A 24,429-nucleotide genomic window follows, 5' to 3' on the forward strand; every position below is an offset into this window, starting at 1 on the left:
AGGAAGAATCAAACCAGCTTACAATCACCTTCCCTTCCCCTCTCCACAACAGGCACCCTGTGAGGTAGGTGGGGCTGAGAGAGCTGTGACTAGCCCAAGGTCACCCAGCTGGCTTCATGTGTAGGAGTGGGGAAACCAACCCGGCTCACCAGATTAGCTTCCGCCGTTCATGTGGAGGAGTGGGGGAATTACACCCGATTCTCCAGAGCAGTGTCCACCGCTCCAAACCACCGTTCTTAACCACTACACCACGCTGGCAGTTCGGATCCTGTTATGCAGTTTGGATCCCGTTTCTTTTTGGCCATACGCAACAATGAGCGAATATGGCAAGCCCTTGCATTACACATGGCCCCCGCCACCGCTGCCAACCTGCTTTGCTATTTCTTCTTTTTGGGGTGGGCCGATGAGCCCGAGAGACAGCTTGTGCTCTGGCTAGCTGCTTTCTCCCCCCCCCCCCATTTCATTAATAACCAGCAAAGGCCGCGGTAATAGCCCTCCGAGCGAACTGAGCCTGGGCGAGCGGAGCCCTGGGAGAGCCTGGCGGTTGAATAACTTTGCATGTTTAAAGGCGAGGAAATTCATTATCTCCCTAAAAGCGAAGATGGTCATTTTTTATCTCTGGGCGGCATGAACTGAGCGAGCAGCTGCATCTCGCAGAGCCGGCAAGGGAATTGCTTTTATTGCCGCTAAAACTCCTGTGTTGTGTGTTGACGGGGGTGGGTGGGAACGCTCGAAAAGGGCAGGTGAATCAGATTCCGCATCCTGATTCTGGAAGAAGGGCTGCATCTCGGGGAGGGGGGGAGCGAAGGGTGCTGCTGGTGCCTCAGAAAAGAGCAACCAAAATAATCAGGGGGCTAGAGTAACTGCCCTATGAGGAGCGCTTAAAACGCTTAGGGCTATTTAGCTTGGAAAGAAGGCTGTTGAGGGGAGACATGATAGAGGTCTATAAAATTATGCATGGTTTGGACAGAGTGGACAGGGAGAAGCTTTTCTCCATGGCCGTTTATGCTTGGTAATTAGCAGAGCGTTCCAGGCTGAAGTGCCCTGCATATTTTTTATATTTCTTCACAGTGAACCGTCATTCCAGACATCCCTGCGAAGCCGGCGCATACCTGCTTCGCATTTCTTAAGAGCCCCTTTAACGTGACCTTTGGTATTTGCTCTGCCCCTGGATCAAAGCATTCCCTGAAGGAAGCATGCAGAATCCCAGCCACAGCTTAGCTATGCAAATGACTATTGCTAATGGCTATGCAAATGAAGGAGAAGTCGAGTGTGTGTGGGGTTGGAATTTGTTTGACTTTCTCCTCTTGTATTGGGCCCATGAATAGTCATTTTAAAGATCGGATTAAAAAAATCAGCATTGAGTGAGGAGCAGAATTGACCCTGCATAAATGGCCCTTCTCTCATAATACCAGAACGTGGGGTCATCCGCTGAAGCTGGAGCATGAGAGATTCCAAACAGATAAAAGGAAGTGTTTCTTCACACAACATGTAGTTAAATTGTGGAACTCCCTGCCCCGGGATGTGGTGATGGCTGCCAACTTGGAAGGCTTTAAGAGCGGAGCGGACATGTTCATAGAGGAAAGGGTTATCAATGGCTACTAGTTAAAATGGAGACTAGTCAGGATGCATACCTATTCTCTCCAGGATCAGATGAGCATGTCAAATACATTAGGTGCTGTGGAACACAGGCAGGACAATGCTGCTGCAGTTGTCATGTTTGTGGGCTTCCTAGAGGCACCTGGTTGGCCCCTGTGTGAACAGACTGCTGGACCTGATGGGCCTTGGTCTGATCCAGCATGGCTTTCCTTGTGTTCTTAAGTAATTGAATATTAGATTTCTGCAACTGACTGTGGATCAGACAAGTCCAGCTGTGGACTTTGAAGCAGCCAGTATCCCTCCATTGTAAGATGACTGGCACAGAAGAAATGCCCAAGACTTTCGAAGAACTGTCCGTGATGGAGAAAAGGTAGGGCTCTGTCCATATGCATCCCTAACAGTCCCCGTGTGTGCGAAGGCCACCTGTTCAAACCGATAGCTTCAAGAAGGGCAACGGGGCATAGAAGGAAATGCCGGCCAATGTCACCCTCTCTCCCCGGCAGGAAATGGAAATAGAGTGTGCTGGGGCTATGGGAGGATACACAGGCTCCGAGAGAGGAGCGTCAGATGGGCGTAGGAGTAGAAGAAGATAAAGCCTCCCGGATTAAGTCTGGTTGGTCTTAGAAGGTTAGGGACTGATTTGCACGGGGAAGCCGCCACAGACATTTCAAAACAAGAGCTTCTGCCTGCGGCCCAATGCAGACTTTAAACGGGGGTGGGGGGGATCCAGTTAATCAATGCATCAAGGATTAGGGCAGGAAGCCCCCCCACCCCGCCCAACTCTGCACAGCGATAGACGCTACATATAGGGTTGCCAACCTTCAGGTAGTTACGCAAATCAAAAATAAGAGGAAGAACTGCTGACCAGGTAAGTTTAGAAAACTAACAGCAATTCAGGCTATTAACTAACAGCAATTCAGGCTATTAACCAACAGTGCCAAGAAGTTTATTCACATTCAAGAATCACATATCATTGTTTACATCGGTGACAAAAATTGCATACATAAACTTTCATACACAACCAGTTGGACCAATTCCAAAATGAACTCAATTCCAGCACGTCAAGTCCTTGAAATTGACTGTGTTTTCATCTGACTGATTGTCAGTGAACTACTTGTATTCAATCTGTATTAAATCACAACTGAGTATAATTTGCCAAGTCCATCTTAATTTCTTCTTTTCTTTTTGCAGGGTGCTGGTCTCCACCTATTTCAAAATATTTTCTTCCTCAGAACCATTGATGGACTGAATATGGAAGCTGACAACAATTTTGCTGGTTCCTCCCACTGTGAACGTGCTGGAATTGTGTTCAGTTTGGAATTGGTTCAACTGGTTGTGTATGAAAGTTTATGTACACAATTTTTGTCATTGATGTAAACAATGATATGTGATTCTTGAATGTGAATACGCTTCTTGGCACTGTTGGTTAATAGCCTGAATTGCTCCAGCTGTTACAACTGATCTCCAGGCAACAGAGGTCGGTTCACTTGGAGAAAATGGCTGGTTTGGAAGGTGGACTCTGTGGCATTATGTGTGTGTGTGTGTGTGTGTGTGTGTGTGTGTAAAGTGCCGTCAAGTCAGCAAACCTATGGCGACCCTTTATGGGGTTTTCAAGGCAAGTGACTAACAGAGGTTGTTTGCCAGTGCCTTCCTCTGCATAGCAACCCTGGTATTCCTTGGTGGTCTCCCATCCAAATGGGAGCTGATTTGCTAACCAGAGCTGATCCTGCTTATCTTCCAAGATCTGACGAGATCGGGCTATACCATGCTGCCTTCCCCTCCCCTATGGCATTATACCCCAATACAACTGACAACAAGATCTTCTCTCCACTGTGCATATGCTCAGAGGCACTCTTTCCTAGGACTTCACATACTTCAGAGGTGAACCATGGCATTGCTCTGGGGTTCCCTCATCCCTGAGTCCCCCCCAAAGCCAGAGCCTGTCCTTGAACACATGAAACCACCTTATGCTGAGTCAGACCTTTCGTCCATCAAAGTCAGTGTGGTCTACTGAGACTGGCAGCAGCTCTCCAGGGTCTCACGCAGAGATCTTTCACATCACTTACTGCCTGGTCTCTTTAATTGGAGTTGTCGGGGACTGAACCTGGGACCTTCTGTATGCAAAACAGAGGCTCTTCCACTGAGCCACAGCCCCTCCCACAAACAGTACTGCCTACTCAGACTGGCAGCAGCTCTCCACAGTCTCAGGGTGAGGTCTTTCACAATGACCTGATCCTTCTCACTGGAGATGCCAGGGCTTGAACCTGCAATCTTCTGCATGCCAAGAAGATGCTCTACCAAAGAACACATGAACACATAAAGCTGCCTTATACTGAATCAGACCCTTGGTCCATCAGCGTCAGTATTGTCTACTCAGACAGGCAGTGGCTCTCCAGGGTCTCAGGTACAGGTCTTTCACATCACCTACTTGCCTAGTCCCTTTAACTGGAGATGCCGGGGATCGAACCTGGGACCTTCTGAATGCCAAGCAGAGACTCTCCCATAGAGCCACAGCCCCTCCCCAAATCCTTCTTGGGCTGAAGATAAACTCCTATCCCTACTCAGACAAAAAGGCCACCAACACTGACCTCGTGGAAGGTAGGGTAGTGGAGCCCTGCCCACCGACATCACCTTGGACTTCCTGCAGGCCACCCTTCGTGTGTCTGTGGATTCTCCATCAGAATATATATGAGGAGGCATGGATTTCATGAGCCCCAACACAGCTGTTTTGACAGCACTGGTTTTCAAGGCCAAGTTTGAAGATGACACCAAATTATTTAGGGTGGTTGGTGGTTAAAACAAAATTGGACTGTGAAGAGCTCTAGAATGATCTCTACATAATGGAAGAATGGGCATTAAAATGGCAAATGAGTTTCAATGTAAGTGTAAAGTGATGCATATTGGGGCAAAAAATCCCAACTTCACATATACACTGATGGGATCTGTGCTGGCAGCGACAGACCAAGAAAAGGATCTTGGGGTGGTAGTGGATAGCTCAATGAAGATGTCAACTCAGCGTGCGGCTGCTGTAAAAAAGGCAAATTCCATGCTGGCCATAATTAGACAAGGAATAGAGAATAAAACTGCTGATATCATACTGCCCTTGTGCAAATCTATGGTGAGACCACACTTGGAATACTGTGTACAGTTCTGGTCACCACACCTAAAAAAGGATATTACACAGCTTGAGAAGGTGCAGAAAAGAGCAACCAAAATGATTAGGGGACTAGAGCAACTGTCCTATGGGGAGCGGTTAAGACACTTAGGGCTGTTTAGCTTGGAAAGAAGGCCGCTAAGGGGAGACATGATAGAGGTCTATAAAATTATGCATGGTTTGGAGAGAGTGGACAGGGAGACGTTTTTCTCCCTCTCCCATAATACTAGAACACGGGGTCATCTGCTAAAGCTGGAGGGTGAGAGATTCAAAATGAAGTATTTTTTCACACAACGCATAGTTAAATTGTGGAACTCCCTGCCCCAGGATGTGGTGATGGCTGCCAGCTTGGAGGGCTTTAAGAGGGGAGTGGACATATTCATGGAGGAAAGGGGTACTCATGGCTATTAGTTAGAATGGATACTAGTCATGCTGCATACCTATTCTCTCTAGTATCAGAGGAGCATGCCTATTATTTTGGGTGCAGAGGAACACAGGCAGGATGGTGCTGCTGCAGTCGCCTTGTTTGTGGCTTCCTAGAGGCACCTGGTTGGCCATTGTGTGAACAGACTGCTGGACTTGATGGGCCTTGGTCTGATCCAGCAGGGCCTTTCTTATGTTCTTATGTAAGGCAAGAGAGGAACAGAGGTGGTTTGCCATTGACTGACTCTACATAACAAGCCTGGACTTCCAATATTTCACAGATATTGCATATCTGCAATAATTCTGTTCTCACTCTAAGGCTTTCTGCCTGGGCCCCAAACTCTCTGCTCGAGCAACTTGAGGATGGGTCTTCTCTTGCCTGGCTGGAATCAGTTGCTTTTATTTCCCAGTACTGATATAAAAGCAAAGAAAGCATCTATTATTTCAGCCAGATGTGCTAGGGAAAAAAACATATGTATACGTACTCCTAAGGTATTCCTTGGGGTATCAATTAGTGGTGGAAAGTGCCGTCAAGTGACAGCCAACTTATGGCGTCCCCTTGGGGTTTTCAAGACAAGAGACCTACAGAGGTAGTTTCCCAGTGCCTGGCTCGGCATAGCAACCATAGACGTTGGTGGTGGTCTCGCATCCAAGCGTTAACCAACCCTGCTTAGGTTTCGAGATCTGACAAGATCCAGTTCGCCTGGGCCATCTAGGTCAGGTTAGAAGATTATCTAGGTCAGCAGAAACTTCTCAATGATGATGAAGAAGAATTGGTTTTTATATGCCGACTTTCTCTACCTTTTAAGGAGAATCAAACCGGCTTACAATCTCCTTCCCTTCCCCTCTCCACAACAGATACTTTGTGAGGTAGGAATTGCTGAGAGAGTTCAGAGAGAACTGTGACTAGCCCAAGGTCACCCAGCAGACTTCATGTAGAGGTGTGGGGAATCAATCCTGGTTCTCCAGATTAGAGTCCGCCGCTATTAACCGCTACACCACACTTTCTACTAATGAAAAGGGGGAGTGATTTTTGCTGATTCCCCCCACCTGCAGTTCCTGCTGGAGAGGTGGTTTGCCATTGCCTGGCTCTGCATAGCAACCCTGGACTTCCTTGATGGTCTCCCATCCAAAGAGTAACCAGGGCCGACCCTGCTTAGCTTTTAAGATCTGAAGAGATCAAGCTAGCCTGGCCTATTGAGGTCAGGGCAGATGAACAGAGGTGGTTTGCCATTGCCTGGCTCTGCATAGCAACCCTGGACTTCCTTGTTGGTCTCCCATCCAAATACTAACCAGGGCTGACCCTGCTTTGCTTCTGAGATCTGACAGGATTGGGCTAGCCTGGGCCATCCAGGTCGGGCACCCAACAAGATTTAAAAGAAAAAAATTAAAACCAACAAAGCAATCAGAGACGTTGCTTCCCACCTCCCCACTTGGTATTTATAACATCAGGTGCGGCAGAGGGCAATCCCCCTGCCCATCCCACCTCCCTCTGCACCTGAGTTATCACCTGTCTGAAAGGAGAGAGGCTGCTGGTACCACCAGCTGCCAAAGCAACCCCTTCCATTCCTTTCTACCTGGTTGCACTTCCTCCTGAGTTGTCACTATAAATTAAGCAGCTGCTGATACAGACAGATCGGCTGAGCTGCTTGTCAGAAATTAAATGGTGCGGGTGGGGAGAAGGGAATTCTATGCATTGAGCTCCCAGGGGTTAGGAAGAAGAGTCAGACTAACAGGCACTTTCTTCCTTTATGAACTCACAGTGGGGTGGGTGAGGGTAGCATTTCCCCCATGCATAAAGTTTGCGGCACAGAATTTTCTGGCTCCCATCTAGGGTTGCTAGTAGGGTTGCTAGGTCCTTCTTTGCCACCGGTGGGAGGCTTTTTGGGTGGAGCCTGGGGAGGGCGGGGTTTGAGGAGGGGAAGGATTTCAATGCCATAGAGTCCAATTGCCAAAGCGGCTGTTTCCTCCAGGTGAATTGTTCTCTATTGTCTGGAGATCAGTTGTAATAGCAGGAGATCTCCAGCTACTACCTGGAGGTTGGCAACCCTACTCCCATCATCATCTTAAGATGCATCTTCAATAGGGTTACCAACCTCCAGGTGGTGGCTGGAGATCTCCCACTATTACAATTGACCTCCAGGCGACAGAGATCAGTTCACCTGGAGAAAAGGGCCGCTTTGGAAGGTGGACTCTATGACATTATACCCTGCTGAGGTCCCTCCCCTCCCCAAACCCCATCCTCCTCAGGCTCCACCCCCAAAATCTCCAGGTATTTCCCAACCCAGAGCTGACAACCCTAATCTCCAAGAATCTGGAAGTCCCAGACTAGAAGGGAGGAGGGCAGATTTGCATGCTCTTTTGGAATTAGGGTTGCCAGCCTGCAGGTACTAGCTAGAGATCTCCTGCTATTACAACTGATCTCCAGCCGATAGAGATCAGTTCACCTGGAGAAAATGGCCACTTTGGCAATAGGACTCTATGGCCTTGAAGTCCCTCCCGTCCCCAAACCCTGCCCTCCTCAGGCTCCTCCAAAATCCGAGACTTTTGTGAGGTGTTGAAGCTCTAAAGATTTTATCTGCCTGAATTGGCCCCACTTCCTCTGCCCTTTCCATCTCTCTTCCCTTTTATGTAATACATATAGTACCGTAGGAGTTATTTGGCATTATAAACCACCTTCAACACAATGGCAAAAATGGCAATCTATAAAAGAAAATAAAGTTAAATAAAATGAAAGGAAAAGCAGGGGGGGAAATTACTCCATGGGGGCACCAGAGAATCAAATCACTGATCTATCTCTGAAGAGGCAAAGAAATTAATTTCTTCCCTAAACCATGCAAGAAGTCCAGTATGATTGATAACCTTTTCCCTTCCCTTTTAAAACACTGGAGTGGATTCAGTTTCTGAAAGAGCAATTTAATCCCGCTGCTCCCTTTTCTTTTCTAGCTTTAATCTCGAAATGTGAAGGGTATATTTTTCCTGCAACTGGAGATGCCGGGAACTGAGCCAGGGACCTTCTGCATGCCAAGCAGATGCGCTAATACTGAGCCACAGCCCCTCCCCAAATGGTAAAATGGAGTCTACCGTTTAAGGGCTTCCTGGCAACCCTAACTCTATGGCATCACATCCCTGCTCAGCTCTCACCCCTCCCCAGGCTCCGCCTCCAAATCGCCAAGAATTTCCAAACCCAGAGTTGGCAACCTCAGGTCACATATAACAATATGTTACCGTCCACATAAGACTACTAAGTCTAAAGCCTAAAATGATGTATGTACACCTGCCTAAACTGAGGCTATCGTATTTTGGTCACATTATGAGAAGGCAAGAGTCACTGGAAAAGACAGCCATGCTAGGAAAAGTTGAGGGCAGCAGGAAAAGAAGAAGACCCAACAAGAGATGGGTTGACTCAATAAAGGAAGCCACAGCCCTCAATTTGCAAGACCTGAGCAAGGCTGTCAAAGATAGGACATTTTGGAGGACTTTCATTCATAGGGTTGCCACACACACACACACACACACACCTGCCTTCTTTGTCCTCCCGGCCCGCTTTGAGAATGTCTGATTCTGGCTCTCACTCACCTTCGACAGGCCGCCGACCTCCAGATAGAAGCAGATAATGAAGATGTTCCAGGTGACCCATATGGCTGTCCAGATGGCATACTGAGGAAGGGAGAAAGAAAGGGAGGGGGGAGAGTTAAGTAGCAGCGGAACATAATAAGCAGGCAAAAGCTCTCTGAAGTTGGCCTGAGACACACCTCAGGTTGCCAGCTCCGAGTTGACAAATACCTGGAGATTTTGGGGGTGGAGCCTGAGGAGGGCGGGGTTTGGGGAAGGGAGGGACTTCAATGGGGCGTAATGCCATAGGGTTCACCTTCCAAAGCGGCCCTTTTCTCCAGGTGAACTGATCTCTGATGCCTGGAGATGACTTGTAATAGCAGGAGATCTCCAGCCACCACCTGGATGCTGGCAACCCTACCTCTGTCCCTGAACACATGGTCTCTGGGTTAGAACATTCCTGCATATTTGGGGGGTGGAGGCTGGTTGGGGAGGGAAGAGACCTCAGTGGGGTATAATGCCATAGAGTCCACCTTCCAAAGAGGCTATTTTTCTCCAGCAGAACTGATCTCTGTAGTCTGGAGGCCAGATGTAATTCTGGATGAACTCCAGTGCCCACCTGGAGGTTGGCAACCCTATGCTACATCCCTAATCTAACACCCCCAACCCACGGCTTTAAAAAAATATTAAAACATCAGGAGAGCTATTCATAGATCTAGACCCCTGACTGGGTAGAAAAGTGGCATAGAAATGTTTTCAGTTTATAAATAAATAAAATTCTTGCCTACAGCCCCGTAGCGCAGAGTGGTAAGCTGCAGTACTGCAGTCCAAGCTCTGCTCATGACCTGAATTCGATCCAAACGGAAGTTGGTTTCAGGTAGCCAGCTCAAGGTTGACTCAGCCTTCCATCCTTCCGAGGTCAGTAAAATGAGTACCCAGCTTGGTGGGGGTAAAGGGAAGATGACTGGGGAAGGCACTGGCAAACCACCCCGCAAACAAAGTCTGCCTAGAAAACGTCAGGATGTGACGTCTCCCCATGGGTCAGGAATGACCCGGTGCTTGCGCAGGGGACCGTTACCTTACTTTACAGCCCCAAGTGATAATTTGGCTACAGTTCTGGTCCTTGTTTTTCTACTCTTCAAAAGCTAAGGTAGCTTCCTTGCATTAGGTACAAGACAATCCCCAAAGGCATCGTTCTCACAGTCAACAGCAAAAGTTCAGTTCATGGGTATCAAACATCTTTTCCAAAAGTTACCAAACTCTAATGCACTTGGAGTTCCGGTAAGTCCTTTGTCAGCGGATCTGAGAATTAAGCACTTTTAACTTGAGTTTGTTGGCAGGGATGATTGATGATTCAGACCAGGGTAGCTTTCTTTAAACCATTTTGGATTCTCATTTTTTTAACCTGACCAATGATGGACATCTCCATCATTCAGCACATTGTTGGGGCATCACAATACTTAGGGGGCTTTTGCAATCTACTGCTAGTATAATTTTATTTGATTTATCAAGCATAGAACTGGAAAACAGGCCCCTTGACGCCTACTGGTCAATAGAGGCCTCCTTCCCCGCGCCCCCGCGTAGCAATTTCACTTTTGGAGAATGCAGATGATGAATAAAATAACCAGCTGAGCATTAAATTTCCATAAAACGTCCATTTATCATTTTTTAATTATATTTACTGTTGCGTTCTGCAGCCCGCCAGACCTCTTTACAAACACGTACTTATAAAACCAAAGCAAACACTAAGTGAAGGTTGTTTGAATGAATGAACGAACAAACAAACTCTTATTATGGGAAGCATCTGTTTCTGGAGGGTCTCTCTCTCTCTGTGTGTGTGTGTGTGTGTGTATTTTAACTCATTCATTCTTCTAACAAATACCCAAAATACCCATCTGTCCTCTAAAGAGCTAAAGGCATGGATGGAGTTATCCCATTTCACCCCCCCCCTTTACCATTCTGTGAGAAAGATTGAACTCACAGGGACATGTGAAGCTGCCTTCCTCTGAATCAAACCATCATTCCATGAAGATCAGTATTGTCTACTCTGACTAGCAGCAGCTCTGCAGGGTCTTGGGGGTCTTTCCCACCACCCAATCCCTGATCCTTTTAATTGGAGATGCCGAGGATTGAACCTGGGACCTTCTGCCTGTCAAGCAGAGTCTCTACCACTGAGCCACAGCCCTTCTTTCAGGTTAAGCTGAAAGAGTGAGACTGGGCTAAGGTCGTTTAGGACAGTGTTTACCAACCTGTGTGGCCTGACCCAAAATGGGTCACGAAGCCCATAAAAGTGAGTTTGGGGAGGGCCAGGTTTGAGGAGCGGAGGGGCCTCAGCAGGGTAAAATGCCAGTGAGTCCACCATCCAAATCAGCCATTCTCTCCAAGAGAATTAATCTCTGTAGCCTGGAGATGAGTTGTCATACCTGGTCATATAACACTCTACTGTGATAGTTAACTACATTTTCCTATTTCATTCATTCCTGACAACAGTTTTGCATGACATGCAAGCATTCTGCATTTAAATATATAATTTGCCTGTCTTTATGACCCAGGGCATGTAGCATGACTCAGAATACTTTTCTGGGAGTAAGCCTCATTGACAAGACCCAGGTAGACTTGATTAAGATTGCTCTGATTCTTTTAGCCAGCCATAGAAGTAGTGTTGCCAAAGTTTAGGTGAGGCCTGGAGATATCCCAGAATTACAACCAATCTCCAGACTACCGGGATGAGTTCCCCTGGTGAAAATGGCTGCTTTGGAGGGTGGAGTCTATAGCAGTATACCTCAGTGAAGTCCCTCCTCTCCCCAATAGGGTTGCCAACTCCCCGGTTGTGGCGGGCAATTGCCCGCCAATCAACTGGGCTTCCCGCTGACCAGCTGATGACCGGCGGGAGGAAGCAGAAAGGGGGGAACAATCCCCCGCGCGCTACAGCTAAGGCTCCAGCCTTTTGTTCCACACTGCAATCCCAATCGGGAAAGGGAGCGTGGAAAGGGAGGCTGCAGCGTTCCTCTCAGCCCTGATGTGCGTGTGGTCCAAGAGTGAACACAGCGGGGCTGAAGGCTCTAGGCTCCCGGACTCTGCTACAAGCCCAATCGGCGCCAGGCACACAGTGGGGTTTTGAAGGCGCCAGGCTCTCTGCGGCGTTCCTTCCCAGCTCTGCTGTGCGCGTGCGCTCCAAGCGTGCACACAGCGGGGCTGAAGGCTCTAGGCTCTCGGACTCTGCTACAAGCCCGATCGGGCTTCTAGCAGAGAAAGGAAGCCTGCAGCGTTCCTCCCTATCCCTGCTATGCACGTGCTCCAAGCGCGTGCACAGAAAAGCTAGGAAACCGGAAATGGAGTTGGGAGCGCGCAGGATTCCCTCCCTCCAGCCTCGCCCAACAGAACCTCCCGCTGACGGTAAGTGGGGACCTGGCAACCCTACTCCCCAAACCCCACCTTCCCCAAGCTCCATCCCAAAATCTACAGGAAATTCTTATCCTGGAGTTGGTAGCTCTACATGGAACGGTTTAGTGAGAGTTACTAATTAATTCATGCCATCGTATTCCCTATTACCATGTATGGTTGTGAAAGCTGGACAGTGAAGAAAGCTGACGGGAAGAAAGTAGATTCCTTTGAAATGTGGTGTTGGAGGAGAGTGTTATGGATACCGTGGACTGCCCAAAAAACAAATCAGTGGGTTATAGATCAAATCAAGCCTGAACTGACCCTAGAAGCTAAAATGACTCAACTGAGGCTATTGTATTTTGGTCACATCATGAGACGACAAGAGTCACTGGAAAAGCCAGTCATGCTAGGAAAAGTTGAGGGCAGCAGAAAAGAGGAAGACCCAACAAGAGAAGGATTGACTCAATAACGGAAGCCACAGCCTTCAATTTGCAAGATCTGAGCAAGGCTGTCAAAGATAGGATATTTTGGAGGACTTTCATTCATAGGGTCGCCATGAGTCGGAAACGACTTGAGGGCACTTAACACACACACACACACACACACCAAGTAATTCTGCGGTGGCACTGAGACTTGATTATCTGAACCCTGGCTTTCACAAGCCAAGTTTCAAACACATCTAGGCCCCGGGACGCTCTGTGCTACTTACCACCACAATGTAGCGCGGCCTGTACTGGATGGTGCCAAAGAGGCCGAGGATCACAATGATGATGTGGAGGAAATTGGCAAGAATGGGAGCCCATTGGTATCCCAGGAAATCAAATACTTGTCTCTCTAAGGCAGCGAGCTGAAAAACAAAACAGGGAGGGGAGACAGAATTTGAGACTCATTAGTTTTAGAGACAGGAGTAAATTGTTGAGCGGAACTGGATCAGACAGTCAGGAGCTTTTGGGTGAAAAGCCAGCGTGGTGTAGTAGTTAAGAGCAGTGGTTTGGATCGGTGGACTCTGATCTGGAGAACCGGGTTCGATTCCCTGCTCCTCCACATGAGCGGCGGATGCTAATCTGGTGAACCGGGCTGGTTTCCCCATTCCTACACATGAAGCCAGTCGGGTGACCTTGGGCTAGTCACATCTCTATTAAGAGCGGTGGAGTCTGATCTGGAGAACCAGGTTTGATCCTCGGCTCCTCCACATGAAGCCAGCTGGGTGACCTTGGGTTAGTCCCACTCACTCAGCCCCACCTACCTCACAGGGTGCCTGTTGTGGGGAGAGGAAAGGAAAGTGATTGTAAGCTGGTTTGATTCTGCCTTAAGTGATAGAGAAAGCCAGCATATAAAAACCAACTCTCCTCCTCCTCCTTCTTATTTTTCAGAGGGTTGTGGGGGGTTTCATGTCTATCCGCCCCTCCGAAAGCAAAGCCTCCTCTTCCCAGTACTTGGCAGACCACTTTAGTGGCATTCCTTTAAAGACCTCTTGGCAACCATTTTCAACTGGTGCCATTCCCCCCCCCCCCGCTTTAATTTTCCTTTCTGTCCCTGCAAAAAAACAAGTTGTCAAAGAGCCCAAAAAGAGCTGGTCGCCTGCTGATGGCACTGGCAGCAAAGAAAGCAAACTTTGTGCTGCCTCCGTTTTCCCTCGCTGACCTCCCCATGTGGACATTGTCTCCCTCTTGACTTTTTTGCAAGAACCTGGTGGGGGGGGGGATGAACAGGTTTTTGAGGGGAGGTGCCAAGGTCGACCTGCCATGGCACACTAATGTAACCAAGCTTTTTACTTAAGCTGACTCATTATAAAAATGATAAAGATGTGGAAGATCTAGATGCTGTCTGGATCCCAATAATCTCTAGAATGGGAAAAAAACCTTTCAAAAATCTAGAACGTGGAGAGGAAGACGAGTAATGTTTTTGCTGGCTTTAATATGCATAGCTGAGCTCGTTATCTTTTTGTATTATTATTATTACTTTTACCTGTAACGGTATGTAATTTTGATTGATATTTTTTGTTTTTCTTTCCCCCAATTTTATGTATGTGTGTAATTTTTATGTATGTAATAAAGTTTTTTTTAAAAAAAATTAAGTAATGTAAACAAGCTTTATCTGGGATTGGTCTCAGTAACCCCCTGAGCAACACACACCATAAAGCAAAAGAAGGCTTAATTGATGAAATTATATATATATATATATATATATATATATATATATATATATATATATATATATATATATATATATATAATAAAACAATATATATATTAAATATATATATTAAAAACAAAGGCATATAGTTCAGTGGCGGTATAAATGCACAAAAATAACAAAACTGAAGAGCTAGATCAGTGACTAGCCAACATGGTATAGTGGTTAAGAATGGCAGACTCTAATCTGGAGATCGGGTTTGATTCCCCACTCCTCCACATGAGCGGCAGACTTTAATCTGATGAACCGGTTTCAGTTTCCCCACTCTTCCACATGAAGCCTGCTGGGTGACCTTGGGCTAGTCACACTTCTCTCAGAACTCTCTCAGTCCCACCTACCTCACAAGGTATCTATTGCAGGGAAGGGAAGGCGATTATAAGTCGCTTTGAGACTGACCTAATGCAGATTACATAATGTAATCGATTGGATAAGGGAGATAGCTAATAAGCAATTTAATAGGGCAAAGATTGTTGAAATCTGAAACAAGGCAGATGCTCTATTGCTAAGGTGCTGCCCCTCCCGCAAATGGGATAGTAAGTGGTTAGGGATGGGGCAGTCAGCCTCAGAATCAGAACCTTACAACCATGCTCACCTGCATCCCCCATTCATTTGAACGGACATGTGCAACTGCCCTACAAGGAGTGGTTAAAACGCTTAGGGGTGTTTGGCTTAGAATGAAGGCGGTTAAGGGGAGACATGATAGAGGTCTATACAATTATGCATGGTTTGGAGAGAGTGGACAGGGAGAAAAGCTTTTCTCCCTCTCCCATAATACTAGAATGTGGGGTCATCTGCTGAAGCTGGAGGGTGAGAGATTCAAAACGGATAAAAGGAAGTATTTCTTCACACAACGCACAGGTAAATTGTGGAACTCCCTGAACCGGGATGTGGTGATGGCTGCCAACTTGGAAGGCTTTAAGAGAGGAGTGGACATGTTCATGGAGGAGAGGGCTATTCATGGCTGCTAGTCAAAATGGATGTTAGTCATGATGCATATCTATTCTCTCCAGGATCAGAGGAGCATGCCTATTATATGAGGTGCTGTGGAGCACAGGCAGGCAATGCTGTTGCAGTCGTCGTGTTTGTGAGCTTCCTAGAGGTGCCTGGTTGGGCACAGCGTGAACAGACTGATGGACTTGATGAGCCTTGGTCTTATGTTCTTAAGAACCCTGCATCGGATCAAGACCACTGCCTCTTCTCCTGCCTCCCCTGGGTTTGGGGAGCTGTTTCTCTCCCTCTTCCTCCCCCCTCCAACCAATTTTTAAAAACGTATTCCTTTACTCCACCTGCCCTTTGAGTGGATCCAATTTAATTATGGGCAAGGCAGGTATCGTCAGCACTATGGGAAGAGGCCCCCCTCCCAATCTATTGAACGAAGAAGTCCCATGCCTGAGCAAGTGGATACTGTAAGGCCATTATTCATTTCGAAAAATCAATTTTCTCTGCATCGTCAGAGCCGGCAGCAACGTGTAAGGCCTTTAATCTTTCATTAGGAGGATCAAAGCGCATATCGTAATGACATTTATGCATCCTGGATTCTGGTTGGCTGGCGAGAGGACACGTGACGGCAATCAGTTGATCCAGCCAGGCATTTAATTGGCTTTGTTTGTTATGTTAAAACCTAGACGTGGAGATAAAGCGCCGGCCCTGCAAACGTTTGAGTTTACCTATTAAGCCGGGAAACCCTGCTGGGGGTATATGGCGCTGAGAGATAACGCGGGAAGAAAGAAGCTGCCGAGATGGGCCTGGTCCAAAGGGGATAGGGTGGGATTGTGGTGGATTAGGGTTGCCAACCTCCAGGTGAGGCCTGGAGATCTCCTGCTATTACAACTGATCTCCAGATAATAGTGTTTGTCTTCATAATACTGTTATCATGCAGTAGCTAGCAACCAACAGTTATCTGGTGGCCTAGAGAATGGCAGCCATGGAGAGCTGTAGCAATGAAATTGATGCCAACGTGGGCAGGATCTTTAAAAATCCCATCCACACAAACACTAGGTTGCTTTGAGTGTGATCTATTGACACAATCTACTGGCTCCTCTGAAATCCCAAGTACCACTTTTTAAAAAAAGTTTTTTTTTCATTTTAGAGATCTAAGGGGTCACCTTTCCCTTATATCTCCACATTGAAAAGGGCATCGGCTGTGTGGGCAACTCCATTGCCGCAGCAAAGGCTGCCATAGAAATGAGAAGTGGAAAATAACTGATGTGCAGAAGCATCCTGTGACTTTCCTTTCCCAGAGTAGGTTAGGCATCTAACCAACAACCATGGTCAGATGAGGCAACATATGGAAAGTTGCAACTCATCATTTTCAAATATGTAAATAGAGCTGAGGGTAAAATAACTGCCCCTGGGAGAGCCTTTTCCTTCTTGCTTTTCTTCAACTGAAGATAAAGGCTTTTTTTTTGGGGGGGGGGTATCTTTTCCTGTCTAAAGGTCAAGCCATTCCCAAGTTCCTTTCCTTCTCTGTTGGCTTAGTGAAAAAGAAGAAGAGTTAGTTTTTATACCCTGATTTTCTCTACCTTAAGGAGTCTCAAAGCGGCGAAGAAGAAGAAGAGTTGGTTTTTATATGCCGACTTTCTCTACCACTAAAGGGAGACTCAAACCGGCTTACAATCACCGTCCCCTCCCCACAACAGACACCCTGTGAGGTAGGTGAGGCTGAGAGAGTGTGACTAGTCCAAGGTCATCCAGCTGGCTTCATGTGGAGGAGTGGGGAAACAAATCCAGGTCACCAGATTAGCCTCTGCCACTGATGTGGAGGAGTGAGGAACCGAACCCAGTTCTCCAGAACAAACACCACAGCTCCAAACCACGGCTCTTAACCACTACACCACAATGGCTTACAATCACCTTCCCTTCCCCACAGCAGAAACCCTGTTAGGTAGGTGGGGCTGAGAGTGTGTGACTAGCCCAAGGTCACCCAGCATACTTCATGTGGAGGAATGGGGAATCGAACCTAGTTCTCCAGAGTCCGCCACTCTTAACCACTACATCACACTTCTTTCATGCCTGCACCAGATATGCACAGTCTCAGACATCTGGAACATTTCTTACAGCAGCATCTGCAGCAGATCTGCCCCAGGATCCCCAATTCCCTACTAGATGTCTTCACGTCAATCTCGCCGGACGTATGGAAGACACCTGCTAACACTCTGCAAAGGGCCTAGAGGCCTCTTATGAAGGGTGTAAAGAGGATATACCTGTCAAAGCCTTAAGTGCTAAGGGTTGTAACTCTATTAATCAACAACAAGGAGGGGGAGAAGAGCCTCATCCCCCTCCCCAGTTTTGGAAGAAAATTCTATCCAAGGTTCACAGGAGAAGGATAAAAAGCTTTGCTAAGGAAGCCTGATAAATAGGCAGCTGCTTCGCACAATTCCCCAGGAAGGCTCAACGGGCTAAAATCAGCCTGAAACAGCTGACTTTCCTGAAGACAGGAAACTCCAAGATATTACCCATTTCCTTCTTGTCCGCATGTTCCAGGTGGACGCACAGACTGCTAAGGTTGCCATCTACAACTTAAGAAATTCCTGGAGATTTGGGGGTGGAGCCTGGAGAGGGTGGAGTCTGGGGAGGGGAAGGAGTTTAGCAGGGATGAGATTACAGTTGCCAATCTCCAGGTACTAGCTGGAGACCTCCTGCTATTACATCTGATCTCCAGCCGATAGAGATCAGTTCCCCTGGAGAAAATGGTTGCTTTGACCATTGGACTCTATGGCATTGAAGTCCCTCCCCTCCTCAAACCCCACCTTCCTCAGGCTCTGCCCCAAAAAGCTTCTGGTATTTCCCAACCCGGAGCTGGCAACGCTAGATGAAATGCCATAATTCCAGGAGAACTTCTCTTTTCTTCACCAACGGGGACCCAAAGCTCCCAAAGAAGAGTTGGTTTTTATATGCCGACTTTCTCTCCCACTTAAGAAAGGATCAAACTGACTTACGATCACTTTCCCTTTCCCTCCCCACAACAGACACCCTGTGAGGTAGGTGGGGCTGAGAGAACTGTGACTAGCCCAAGGTCTCCCAGCTGGCTTCATGTGTTGGAGAAGGGGGTAAATCCAGTTCACCTGATTAGCCTCCGCCGCTCATGTGGAGGAGCGGGGAATCAAACCCAGTTCCCCATACCACCGCTCTTAACCACTACACCACTCTGGCTCTTTGTGATCAACTAGATTCCTGTCATGTTAATTTAGTCAGCTCTGCAATCCCCTTAATCTTATTTGCCCGGGACTAGAAGTCTCTCCCACTGCTTGGCTGCCTCTTTTCCTCCGGGAAAATGGTTGAGTAATTACTTTTGGGGATTATGGCCAGCTAATCAGCACCCGTGCAAAGGGCGAGCCAGCAAGCGGGAGGAGGGTGGTCTCTACCCTTTGGGGCATCCTTAGAAAGCTCCCACTTCTGCAAAAAAAAGGGAAAAAACCCTCAGCTTGGCAGCTCCTATGACCTTAGGTAGATCATGAGAGGAAGGGCATCTTGGCCATCTTCTGGGCATGGAGTAGGGGTTACTGGGGTGTGTGTGTGGGGGGGGAGGTAATTGTGAGTTTCCTGCATTGTGCAGGGGCTGTTGGACTAGATGACCCTGGAGGTCCCTTCCAACTCTATGATTCTATGACTCTAAAAGGGATGAGCTGGTAGTCCTCCCCAGGGGTCTTGCAGCCATGGAAAGCTTGAAGAAGACACATGCACAGGAGAGATCCGAGATGGGGGAGTGATTTGAGATTCGGGTAGACGGGAGAGGGCAAAGGAAGAAAAGGAGTTGACTATGGGGGGAAGAGGAAGCTCATAGGCACTGATCTTCTCATCTCTCCTCCCCACAATGAGAGGGAGGGCATCTTGGCCATCTTCTGGGCATGGAGTAGGGGTCACTGTGTGTGTGTGTGTGGGGGGGGAGGTAGTTGTGAATTTCCTGCATTGTGCAGGGAGTTGGATTAGATGACCCTGGCGGTCCCTTCCAACTCTATGATTCTATGATCCTTAAATCCTTAAAATAGCAAAAGAAAAAAGAAAAAAATTAAGCAACGAAAAGAAGCTCAGCTCTGCTCCTGGGGCCAGAATACCTGTCTCCATAAGACGACTACTTGTATTAGTCATCTTCGAAGTGAGGCGATTTCTGAAAAGATGCTGAGCAAATTGGTCCCCAGGCAGAGATTCCCTGGATGCTAATGGCTCTTCGGCATCAGGTGCCAAGATTTAACAGCTTGATAAATTACTTGGAAAGCCAAGCAGAATTGTGTGTGTGCTGGCTTTCCTTTCATTAGAGTCCTCGGTGACTTCACTCCAGGACACTGTCCAAAATTTACAGCCCAGGGAAATGGGGGGCCTTAGGCCAGACCGAGGCCTTATGTGGCATCACTTAGTGCTGAATCATAGAATTACAGAATTAAGAGCGGTGGTTTGGAACGGTGGACTCTAATCTGGAGAGTGGTGTAGCCTAACGGGTTGCCAATCTCCTGGACTGGTCATGGCAACCCCGGCAGATGTGTGCAGCAGCCTCTCCAGACCAAGTGGCAAGCCTGTGCCGCCATGGAAAGGACTCCTCTTCATCCCGCAAAACCGGCAGTCAAAGAGCAGCAGCCAAAGTAGTCCCTCCAGCGAACCAGAGGGCATCCATGTTCCTGTGTATCCTCCTCCAGTGAAAGCCATATTGCAGGGAATACGTCCAGTCATGTAGCCTGCACCAACACACCCCCCCCCTTGCAATATCGGACTAGTTCAGCAAAGCCATTCAGCAGACATTGAGATAACAATGACTAGCTCTTCAGCAAAGATCTCCAGACATTAGCAGCAATCGCACCTTTTGTTTCAAGCCATTAAGCCAATCAGCGAGGCTCCTGACTTCTCTTGGGGTTGCATAAGTCATTGGAATCAGAATAGATTTCCAAATTCTCCTCACCCCACCCAGGTAGCAGGCCATTAAGGTCTTGTCACCCTTTTGTCACCTGGGAACCTAGCAGGGTTAATCCAATCATCCCACCCCCAGAGAAACAGTATAACTGGGGTAGCCCACACCCATAACCTTACCTTAGGGCTTCCCATTTCATACAGCCTGCCACTCTGCCGGAGTGAGCAGCCATGCTAGAGTACGCAGGGGGCTACCCCTGCCCTCTATTTATTCCCCTTGCCCCCCCCCCCATTTATTCATCTTGACACTATGGAACTCTGGACTACAGGAAGGTATCGTATATCCCCGTAAAAATATTCCTACCTGCCTTACGGCAAATGTCTCTGTACTCCTCTCTTTTATTTCCTAGATTCTCTGTATGTGTGTATGCATCATTAAATGAAAGAAAATATAAACGCTATTTAATCTGGCATCCATTGTCTGTCTTTATTCAAGGTCTCATTAAACGGATTCTGGTATAGCTGAGTGCATCCCGCTTTATAAATACATAGTTACCGATTGCTTAAGCTAATTTCCCCATATCATAGAGCAATTCGGCTAACAGCAGGGTTTGATTCCCCACTCCTCCACATGAGCGGCAGACTCTAATCTGGTGAACCGGGTTGGTTGCCCCACTCCTACACATGAAGCCAGCTGGGTGACCTTAGGCTAGTCACAGCTCTCTCAGCCCCATCTACCTCACAGGGTGTCTGTTGTGGGGACGGGGGGGAAGGGAAGGTGATTGCAAACCAGCATGAGTCTTCCTTAAATGGAAGAGAAAATCAGCGTATAAAAACTAACTCTTCTTCTTCTTGCCCCACAACAAACACCTTGTGAGGTAGGTGGGGCTGAGAGAGTTCGGAGAGAACTGTGACTGGCCCAAGATCACTGAGCAGGTTCATGTGGAGAAGTGGGGAAACCAACCCGGCTCACCAGATTAGAGTCCACCACTCATGTGAAGAAGCGGGGAATCAAACCTGCTTTTCTCTACCTTTAAGGAGTCTCAGTGCAGCTTACAATCCCTTCCAGCATGGTGTAGTGGTTAAGAGCGGTGGTTTGGAGCAGTGGATTCCAATCTGGAGAACCAGGTTTGATTCCCCCACTCGTCCACATGAGCGGCGGACACTAATCTGTTGAACCGGATTAGTTTCTGCATTCCTACACATGAAGCCATCTGGGTGACCTTGGGCTAGTCACCCTCTCTCAGCCCCACCTACCTCACAGGGTGTCTGTTGTGGGGGAGGGGGAAAAGGTGATTACAAGCTGGTTTGATTCTTAAGTGGGAGAGAAAGTCGGTATATAAAAACCAACTCTTCTTCTATTTGTATTTACTGCCTGGAACTTTTCTTCCTGTTTCTAGTCTTTGCGGCTCACTAGCCAGTTTTAACTCAGCAAACTAGTCAAGAATTTCCTTACATCTCTGCCTCCATAACCAGAATGGCGCCAGAAGCCACTCGGCGCTTAAGGTTATCACTTCATTGCCAAATACACAGCCACGTTTATAAAATCTCATTTCCCCCATCCTCCTCTAGCAAGGGTTGTCAAGGAAACACTCCTCGGTGCGCCGTGATCTCTGTGTCCACGCTGACCTCTCAAGCCCTCAGAGGTCAAAAGAGTAATGGGAAGGGGGCGATATTTGCCGCTGCGTCTCCCAGATATGTTTGGTCAGCAGCGCCCTTTAATAAAATCCGTCCCATTCTGTATTAAGTTTGGTCCGTCTGCTTCCCAGGGAACTGACACTTGCCCGTCCCGGGGCCTCCTGACATTCAAAATTGCAACCTGAAATAAAAGCAGCCAGAGACAACTGACAGCTGCCGAGTTCAAATAACCCTCCCTTCAAGCAAAGGGTTTTCTCATTTTTAATGATGGACAAAACCCCAGGATGCCAACTCAGCTTTCATATAATGGGAGCTGAAGGTGGAAAGGAAGCCGGATGCAATTTGGCAGAACGCACGGCATTTTGCATGCACTCTGTAACCTTTTGTTTATTGCACATGAAGCTGCTTTACACTGAATCAGACCACAGGTCCATGAAAGACAGTATTGTTTGCTCAGTATTGCCTCAGGCAGAAGGTCTTTCACATCACCTGCTGCCTGATTCTTTTTAACTGGCAATTCCGGGGATTGAACCTGGGACCTTCTGCATGCAAAGCGGAGGCTCTTCCACTGAGCCACAGCCCCTCTCCATGGCTCTACAGAGTCTCAGGCAAAGGTCTTTCACATCACCTACTGCCTGGTCCTTTTAACTGGAGATGCCGGGGATTGAACCTGGGACCTGCATGCAAAGCAGAGGCTCTTCCACTCAACCACTGCCCCTCTCCTATTAGTGTAAGCCTCCTGAAACTGCTTGGTGCGGTAAGGAAACCACACACGTCAGTGCTGGGACAGGTAACCCCCAGTGTGCATGCTGAACGCTGTCATGGCCAGCCACGTCTCAGTCCAAACAACTGAGGCAACCCCACGAGATGCTGGCAGTGCCGCTTGGCTAGCTGCTTGTCATGGCATCCAGGAACTATGCTGCCACCAAGGGTCTGATTCAGTAGAAGGCAGCTTCATGTGTTATGGGGAGGGGCTGCAGCTCAGCGGTAGAGCATCTGTTTGGCATGCAGAAAGTCCCAGGTTCAATCCCTGGCATCTCCAGTTAAAGGGACTGGGCACGTAGGTGATGTGAAAGACCTCTGCCTGAGACCCTGGAGAGCCGCTGCCAGTCTGAGTAGACAATATTGACTTTGATGGACCAAGGGTCTGATTCAATATAAGGCAGCTTAATGTGTTCAGATACACAGCTCGCTTGGCTCATCCAGCAATTGCATATGACTTGCATCAGCTTGTAACACAAGAGGAGACAGGAGAATAATCCCTTTCTAAAGCTACTTAACTAGGCACTCCAGGACTTAGACTAATAGACTGCACCCGCTGGCCACCTCAACCTTATTTCTGGCAGGGATCAGGTAACAAATTTGCAGATAAGCATCGGAAGGTTTGTTTCATCGGAAGGCTGCCCAGGTTTGACTCTGAGATGTTAAATCAGACTGTACAAGGAAGAACGTTGTTGTTGATGAATATCATTCAATGTCTGGTGCAAACATGCTCTGTTTAATATGCAGCTACCTGAATCAAACATTTCTCTGGTTGCATGAAACTTTGGAAGAAGTGCTTCCGATGACAATGGTAGCTTGGGGAACTGTTTGACCCAGTCCAGTGGCTTGGGGGACCAAAGAGAAGCTTCAGTGTGCACAGAAAGCTGGATCCTGTGAATCCATTCCCCTAACAGCAGCAGCAGAAGGCCAATGATACTACACTACTGGCAGAAATTACCAAAGTCTTGAAACGACTACTGCTGAAAGTTAAAAGAGAAAGTGCCAAAGCAGGACTACAGCTGAACATCAAGAAGACAAAAGTAATGACTACAGGACAATTACACAACTTTAAGGTTGACAATGAGGAAATTGAGATTGTTGAAGACTTCCTATTCCTTGGCTCCATCATCAACCTAAAGGGAGACTGCAGCCAAGAAGTCAGAAGGAGATTGAGACTGGGAAGGGCAGCCATGAAGGAGCTAGAAAAGATGCTGAAGTGTAAGGATGTGTCACTGGCCACCAACATCAAGTTAATTCATGCCATCGTATTCCCTATTGCTATGTATGGGTGTGAAAGACAGGAAGAAAGTAGATTCCTTTGAAATGCGGTGTTGGAGGAGAGCGTTACGGATACCCTGAACTGCCAAAAAACAAATCAGTGGGTTATAGATCAAATCCTACTGACCTGGATGGCCCAGGCTAGCCTGATCTCGTCAGATCTCAGAAGCTAAGCAGGGTCAGCCCTGGTTAGTATTTGGATGGGAGACCACCAAGGAATACTAGGGTTGCTGTGCAGAGGAAGGCACTGGCAAACCACCTCTGTTAGTCTCTTGCCATGAAAACCCCAGAAGGGGTCGCCATAAGTCGGCTGCGACTTGATGGCACTTTACACACACACACACACAGATCAAATCAAGCCTGAACTGACCCTAGAAGCTAAAATGACTAAACTGAGGCTATCGTATTTTGGTCACATTATGAGAAAACAAGAGTCACTAGAAAAAACAGTCATGCTAGGAAAAGTTGAGGGCAGCAAGAAAAGACCCAACAAGAGATGGATTGACTCTATAAAGGAAGCCACGGCCCTCAGTTTGCAAGATCTGAGCAAGGCTGTTAAGGAGAGGATGTTTTGGAGGACATTCATTCATAGGGTCACCATG

At 47.7% G+C, this 24,429-nt stretch overlaps 1 protein-coding gene across 1 annotated transcript in view; it reads right to left on the minus strand.

The window, feature by feature from the left end:
• The window catches only part of NKAIN4 (sodium/potassium transporting ATPase interacting 4), a 97,362-nt gene that overhangs the window by 38,813 nt on the left and 34,120 nt on the right, over window positions 1–24,429 (minus strand). The window contains exons 2-3 of the mRNA XM_056867657.1: window positions 12,825–12,962; window positions 8,756–8,836 (exon numbers count right to left, since the gene is read on the minus strand). Coding sequence (XP_056723635.1) covers window positions 8,756–8,836; window positions 12,825–12,962 — 219 coding nt within the window. The remainder of the gene's footprint in view (window positions 1–8,755; window positions 8,837–12,824; window positions 12,963–24,429) is intronic.

Source organism: Euleptes europaea, chromosome 2, assembly GCF_029931775.1.
Source record: "Euleptes europaea isolate rEulEur1 chromosome 2, rEulEur1.hap1, whole genome shotgun sequence".
Lineage (NCBI taxonomy): Eukaryota > Metazoa > Chordata > Lepidosauria > Squamata > Sphaerodactylidae > Euleptes > Euleptes europaea.